Source organism: Diaphorina citri, unplaced genomic scaffold, assembly GCF_000475195.1.
Source record: "Diaphorina citri unplaced genomic scaffold, Diaci psyllid genome assembly version 1.1 scaffold104, whole genome shotgun sequence".
Lineage (NCBI taxonomy): Eukaryota > Metazoa > Arthropoda > Insecta > Hemiptera > Psyllidae > Diaphorina > Diaphorina citri.
The window spans coordinates 268,917-276,874 of NW_007377541.1; the positions used below are offsets into that span (position 1 = coordinate 268,917).

Genomic DNA, 7,958 nt, shown 5'->3' on the forward strand with positions numbered 1-7,958 from the left:
AGTGTTTGATAGCAACCCCAAATTTCATTACTTCAAACGTTTATAACCTTTTTGGTGAAGAAATGTCTTGCCATATTATGTTATAATTTATTATTATTATTTGTTATATTATACAACTCAGTTGAACTTAACGTTATACATGTTAAGCCTTTCTTGATCTTTGTATTCTATCTACTTATCTTCCTGAGTTCCTACAATATTATTCAATTTTATTTTGTCAGTATGGCCGAGTGGTTTATGTCAGAAATCTAGTGCCTGTGGGCATATTCTGCTTGTGCTTTTCAGAGTAGTCAGTCGGGACGACTGACATGTCAGGATGGCCGTTTCGGATCATGGGAACGCATCTGTATATATCAGTACTTTTTTTGTGAAGGCCCACTCTTGACGTTAATTTTTTAACACGAAGTGGTTTTTGGGGTAAATAACAACAACGAATATCCTTGTCAAAAAATCTTAGACCCTTTATAAATTCATCATCTTTGTTTCTTAAACTAATTACACAGAAAGAAGTCGAGGATATTATAGCAAATCTTAGAGGAAATTCGGCTCCAGGACATGATAGTTTCAAAGTCAATACTCTGAAAAGAATTAAACATTTCTTAAGTAAACCTCTTACACACATTTACAATCTCTGTTTAAACAAGCTGGGTCCGTCCCTCCGGAAATTTTTTTAGCCCGTAGTTTATTCGATCGTGGGTAAAGAATACCTATGTACCTACCTAATTTGTTTAATATTCAGTTTATTATCATTCTTGATTTGATTTTACTTTCATGTTTTCATGTAAAGAATACCTATGTACCTACCTAATTTGTTTAATATTCAGTTTATTATCATTCTTGATTTGATTTTACTTTCATGTAATGATTTAATGATTAGACTGGAGCCCGTTCTCCCTTTATTTCCAATATAATGTTTAAGTCACCCATCTATTTAAGGGCCTTGCTCGGCGTAGCTTAACATAGGTGACGCTAAAACCGGTCTTAAATGATCGACTGAAGTGTTATCTAAAACTTTCTCGCTTTGAGTTCATAGGTCGTCGCGACAAATTTCAAGATCAGAGCTCATTTGTGTGAGAAAATGTGAAAAATGGTGGGGCTTCATGGTCTGAAAAGCAAACCTGATGGTTTACTCTTCAGGGCCCTGGCAAACCTCCGCACCCAGTGCATAAAAGACCTTTATGGTTTTCTGAACAAAATTTGCACCACCATTTTCGTGATCCTGGTAAAAAGACAGATCTGGCCCAGGGGCCTAATGTGAGGGCGAGATTTTTACTAAAAATCCCACAAAAAAACTGGAGGAAGGGGATTTTTTTTTCTCCCATATTTTTCTCCTAACCTTCTAATCTCGACATACTTTGTTAACTTTGTTTTTTGTCTGGACTCTGGATATAGTGGTGGGGCTTCATGGTCTGAAAAGCAAACCTGATGGTTTACTCTTCAGGGCCCTGGCAAACCTCCGCACCCAGTGCATAAAAGACAACTTGTATAAACCAAGAAGAAAATCATCATCAGGGTCTGCAACAAGTTCAAGTTCCAAGTCGGCGGAATACAACAGGGCTGTACCAGAGGTTTTGAGAGTGGGGAACAATACAGATGAGCGGATTGAGCGGTCCTACGAAGAATCCATCAATTTCCTCAAGAACAGCTTAGCCGATGAAGAATTGGTCCTTGCCAATTGGAAGAATACTTCTAAGAAGCGTGTTCTGAACTACCTCCAGAAATCCAATGGAGCCAAACTCCCATATTTTTCTCCTAACCTTCTAATCTCGACATACTTTGTTAACTTTGTTTTTTGTCTGGACTCTGGATATAGTGGATAGTGATTTTTTATTTCTTTCACATTTTTTCAAAGCAAAGTACAGAATTACAAACTTTTATTGACATTTTTCCATTCAAGCAACCGATTATGGACAAAGAAATTCATTCTCCAGGTTCTGATGAGGGTGAGGAACAGAACATTTCAAGGAAGAAGAAGCCATGCCCATTCTGTGGCAAAGCCATAGAAAACTCAGGTATGAGTCGGCATAGCAAGCACTGCAAGAAGAAGCCCTCTGATGAAAGTGCAAGTAGTGTTACTACATTGCCCTCATCAGTTACGTAGCCCGATGGCTCTGAAGTAGACAACCCAAGTGTATAGCATAATATCTACACGCCAATCATTCTGAGCTTGACTACCATGTGGAATGGAATGACCTTTACCACTTTTGGTGGTTATGTTAACCTACCACACTCTCAAGTAAGGATTGTAAGGAATGTCATAATAAAGTGACCTCTCTTTTAAAATATGAACAACCCCCCCCCTCCCAGTGAATGAACATGAATAATTACAATACATGTTAATTTGTGTATTTTGGAGTTACCCAATAGGATGTTAACACTTTTTTTTTCTACTTAGCACAAATATTTTTAAAGTTTATATTTATGTTTTCTTTCTTTCTCAGGTCAAACTGGGGAAATGCTGTATCTCTTCAATGAAAGTTTGGAATTGTCCATCTACTGGCAAGACTAAGGTGTGGTATTTTCCCACACACAGTCATGATCTTCAAGTGTCTGACATACAACATCATCCTATGTCCAGTGAAACCTCACACTTCATTGAAGAGCAGATTGCTATCAAGGCTGCACTTATGGATATTCTTCGCACTATTCAACAAAAGGCAAAATCGGCAGAAGAAGAAAGTGATGTTGTATCTAAAGATGTGAATGTCACTGTGAAACTAATAAGAGAGCGGATGAGGAAGAAGAACATGGCATCCCTCTTACATAGTGATGATGCTCAATCAGTTCGTTTGTTGGCAAACAAACTAATGACACAGGACCCTGACATTGTGCTGATATACAAACCACTTGGGGAACCTTGTGTTGTAGCTCCTGCTGATGTTGGTTCGTTAAATGAACAAAGTGATGTGTTCATGTTTGGATTTCAAACAAAAGAACAACAAAAGTTGATGATAGAAGGCTGTGAGCACATCCTGGTTGTTGACGAAACACATTGTACCAACCAGTATGATTATCTGTTATTAAACATGCTTGTTGTTGATGCCAATAGGAATGGTTGGCCAGTTGCCCATCTGATTGCCAGCAAGAGTGATGAAAACACTGTCAAACATTTCTTCAGTGCTCTGAATGAAAAATGTCCAAATTTAGAGATAAACTGTGTTATAACAGATGACGATCTAAAACTCATAAATTCAATGAATGCTGGGTTTCAAACTGACTTACGCCATTTACTCTGCAAAAGGCATCTATTTAAAACGTTCAGAAAACAGTTGGGTGAAAAAGCACCAAAGCATTTGGTCGATGAAATGTTTGTTGTGTAGCGTGGTGATTGGACATCCAGTCTAATCAACACGCTATGCTCCCAAAATTTTAAACCCGCGCGGTCTACAACGGCTGAACCTAGATGTAGGGGAAGTTTGAATCTCTTTGGTATCGGTCATATCAGCTGATTTGACCGGTGCCGGGGGGATCCAAGCGTAAACAAGGGAATGGAATAAATCTTGGCTTGTTTTTTTTTTTTTTTTTTTTTTTAGGAGGAAAGGAAGCGACATTTTTCTTTTTGAGGCTAAAATATTGTGAGTAGGTACATTTTTCCTGTGTATTTATACTATTTATTGAAACAATTTGTTGTTTAAAAACGCACTTTGCATAATTTGTAAACCACAGCACTGTTTATTCTCCCACACCACTGCGTGTGTTTCACATTTGTACCACTATAGCTGATAGCGCTAGTGTTCTTGTTTTTTGTTTGTGAGTGGGAAAAATGTAAAAATCATCTTTTGTCTTTTTCAGTTTCAAGTCCCAAAAATGTCTTGTAAGAAAAGGTTGTAAGCTTTTAATGTGTTCTTGAAAAGTTAAAATAAAGTTTCTAGTTCCTATGAATAATCCGATGTCTGTGTAGTTCTTTCAAACCTTAAGAAAACAACAGGTTATGGGCCCAGATCCGCTCAGATCTCGGAACTCTTTGTAAGTTTGTTTGATTTCAATCTGTGTACAAGTCAGGACTCTGGAAGCAATGGAAACTCCGGGTGTTGAAGTCAAAAGACTTGAAAAGGAGGAAGACTGGAAGACATGGAAATTCCAGGTGTCCATAGTGCTCAGGGCTAGAAATGTATATCAGAAAATTGAAGGTGAGATAGACTTAACAAAGATAGCAGATGAAAAGGAAAGAACAGTGGAATGTCGCAGGGACTACCAAGCCCAGGAGATAATCATCTCAAACTTGAGTGATAAAGTGCTGGAATTTGTAGTGAATTGTACATCAGCATTCCAAATTTGGGAAAAACTGTGTTCTGTCTTTGAACAAAACAATGTTGTGAAAACTCATGAGATGCAAAAAAAAAAATTCTTTGTATATGAGTATGAAAACAAAGGTATGGCACATCATATCTCGGTATTAGAAAGCTTGAAGGCCTTTCTTTGTGAAAGAGGTGAAACCATATCAGAAGACTTTCTAATGACAAAGATACTAATGACCCTCCCTGAGTGTTACAGAAATTTTCAAACTGCCTGGGACTCGGTTAGCAAGGTTGATAAAAATTTGAAAACGCTAACCGAGAGGCTATGCTTAGAAGAAAGCAGGAGAGCCATCCATCTGTACAGTTTATGGTTTAAATTAGTTTACCTTATTTTATTAGTGTTAATATTCTTACAAATAAACTTTTTTCTCATTTTATTGCATTTAATTGTGTACCGTAGTACTGCATTATTATTTACAATGTCTGTGTCCGAGAGAAGTGAAGAAGAATGGGTGACGGTCGAGGACACGGACGCCGACATCAGAAGTGGGATAGAAAGCCCTGTACCGGAAAGCCTTCAACCGGAAAACCCTCAATATTCATCCACCACCATGGACCTATTTCGAATCATGGAAAACATGATGAGGGCGCAAAGTGAGTCATTTAGAAAAGTTATTGCTGAATTTGCCGGTAAGCAAAAACCCATAGTTCAACTGATCGAGTTCGATCCGGATAAAAAGCAGGATGCTCAAGCATGGGTCCTGACCACCGAGTTGAGTGTGGAACGGGAGCAGCTGGAGGGCAGTGACCTACTGTTAGCGCTAAGTCGTGCACTTAAAGGCCGAGCGGCACAATGGTTCACAACTAATTTCAACCACCATTTAACATGGACCAACTTTAAGTTCATGTTCCTCAAGGAATTTGATGCTATTAACACCACAGCATCCACTATGATAGAGTTTATGAGTTCGAGCATTGGTAAGCCAGAGGAATATGTCTCGTACATCACCAAAATGTACAGCCTTTAGTTTCAAGGTTTAGATTCAAGGCTCCGAGATATGACCTGGGAAGAAATGCTAGTGACCCTATTGCTAGCTCGCTTATCAACAGCAGACCGCAGAATTCTGAAAATTGCTGTAACGAAGGAGATCGCCACCAGGGAGCAATTAATAAAGGAGGTGCTACCTATGACATACGGAAAGCGGCCTGGGCGAGATTCGCAAGATGAGCCACCAGCAAAACGTTCTAAGGGCGATTGCTATTACTGTAAGAAACCCGGACACCATATGGCCGACTGTAGGAAGAGACAGCCCGCAAGCAACAACATAACACCAAGGAACCAGGCGGGACCATCAAAGTTCCCACCATCCAAGGCTGTATCTACATCTAGTAAATCGCGGCGAGGAGTTTGCTATATTTGCCAGTCGACGGAGCATTATGCAAACGAGTGTCCCAAGAGGAGCGGCAACGGCAGCAAACGCAAGGTGGAGATGTGCACTGTCAATCCTGTCGGAACACTAACACATAACGGTGAGCAATTTTGTTTTACTTTTGATTCAGGGGCTGAATGTTCACTTTTAAGAGATTCCATTCGAAATAAGTTCTCGGGTCCTATTTTTGAAACACCTGTTTTCTTAAGCGGTATAGGACAGGGTAAAGTAACCAGTCATACGCAAGTAGTTTCAGAGGTTATTATTGACGGCAATATTCTCAATATTTGTTTTCATGTCGTACCTGATCAAAACCTTAGTTCAGATATTATGATAGGACGAGAAGTTTTAAGCATGGGAATACAGGTCACTTTGACACCAAAGTCTTGTTTGTTTGTACCTACCGACCTAAAATTAAGCAGTTCCATGAGCAGGAAAATTTTTGGAATGCAGGACAAGGTAGATAACCAAATTATGAGTGAGTCTCAAATTGAGGAAAGTTAAAATCCAAAGAGCCTAATCCCGAAGAAACAGAACTTGAAGATATACTTCTCTAGGAGAGTCAATCTGTCAAGTAGCAACATATTAGTATAGGTAAAAGAACAACGTCTTCACTTGACTAGTAAGTGAAGACGTTGTTCTTTTACCTATACTAATAGAACTTGAAGAGTTGGAACGCGAAAATAATGCACCCATTGAACAAAGCAGTATTATATCGCACGATCAAACCCTTTCAAATATCCCTACTAAACCTCCCGAATTAAGTACCGCTGATAAATCTGTAGAGTCGGTTACTCACGAAAATAATTTAGATACACAAACGGCACCCTTTGGCATGACCAAAATTCATACGGAAATAGATGATCAGTATAGGTACCTCTCAGATAGACCTACAGAAGAAATTGGACCTCTTGAAATTATACTGTGATCTCTATGGTTTAACTGTAAATGTTAACAAATCAAAAGTTGTAATTTTTAGAAAATCAGGCAACATTTCTAAGAAACACATTTTATTGTACAATAAGGGTTGAAGGTGAGATAAACTTAACAAAGATAGCAGATGAAAAGGAAAGAACAGTGGAATGTCGCAGGGACTATCAAGCCCAGGAGATAATCGTCTCAAACTTGAGTGATAAAGTGCTGGAATTTGTAGTGAATTGTACATCAGCATTCCAAATTTGGGAAAAACTGTGTTCTGTCTTTGAACAAAACAATGTTGTGAAAACTCATGAGATGCAAAAAAAATTCTTTGCATATGAGTATGAGAACAAAGGTATGGCGCATCATATCTCGGTATTAGAAAGCCTGAAGGCCTTTCTTTGTGAAAAAGGTGAAACCATATCAGAAGACTTTCTAATGACAAAGATACTAATGACCCTCCCTGAGTGTTACAGGAATTTTCAAACTGCCTGGGACTCGGTTAGCAAGGTTGATAAAAATTTGAAAACGCTAACCGAGAGGCTATGCTTAGAAGAAAGCAGGATGCAGTTATCTCGGAACAAGGCTCCTGATGGCCCTAGTGAATCGATGGCTCTAATGTCTAAGCAAAATAAGATGAAATGTTTCAAATGTGGGATTCGTGGTCACATCAAGCAAAATTGTACATTACGTGAGTCTAAATCCAAAGCAGAACATGTGGGTAAGTTCTGTTCAAAGTGTAACAAGAAAGGTCACACCCTTTCAAATTGTTGGTTTGCCAAAAGGAAAGGTGGTGGTGACACAGCACTCATGGTATCTGAAACCTATAAAAATCAATGGATTATGGATAGTGGTGCTACATCACACATGTGTAGAGAAAGAGAATTGTTCACCGAATTCACTCCTTGTAACAACAAGGAAGTTATCATTGGTAATGGGGTTTCTCTTAAAGTCTATCCATAGACTCTATGGAATCGGTAAAGTTCCAGGTGAAATATTTGATGGAGATTGTTGGAGTAATGCTACTTTACATAATGTATATTACGTTCCTGATTTAGTACACAATCTTTTTTCAATTAATGTAATTTTGGAGAAAGGATTCTCTCTACATGCAAACACGAATGAGTATATTGTCACTAAAGATGATACAATTGTTGTTAGAGCACAAAAGGAAGGAAAATTATTTTACCTTCTATTCAGACATAGAGAAGAAAATGATCTGGCTGCAGTATGCAGTGAGAACCGTTCTTTGTATCAGTGGCATTGTGTGCTCGGTCATCAAAATTTAAATTACGTTAAAACTATTCTGAAAAATAGTAAAATTCCTTACAAAGATTCAAACTTTTTCTGTGAAGCATGTAAGTTTGGTAAA

General features: G+C 38.4%; 1 protein-coding gene across 1 annotated transcript; it reads left to right on the forward strand.

Moving 5' to 3' along the window:
- Window positions 1-1,752: 1,752 nt before the first annotated feature.
- LOC113465427 lies at window positions 1,753-4,085 on the forward strand. The gene has a single exon (XM_026819937.1). The coding sequence runs from the start codon at window positions 2,472-2,474 to the stop codon at window positions 3,318-3,320; it is 849 nt and encodes a 282-aa protein (XP_026675738.1). The 5' UTR covers window positions 1,753-2,471; the 3' UTR covers window positions 3,321-4,085.
- Window positions 4,086-7,958: the final 3,873 nt, after the last annotated feature.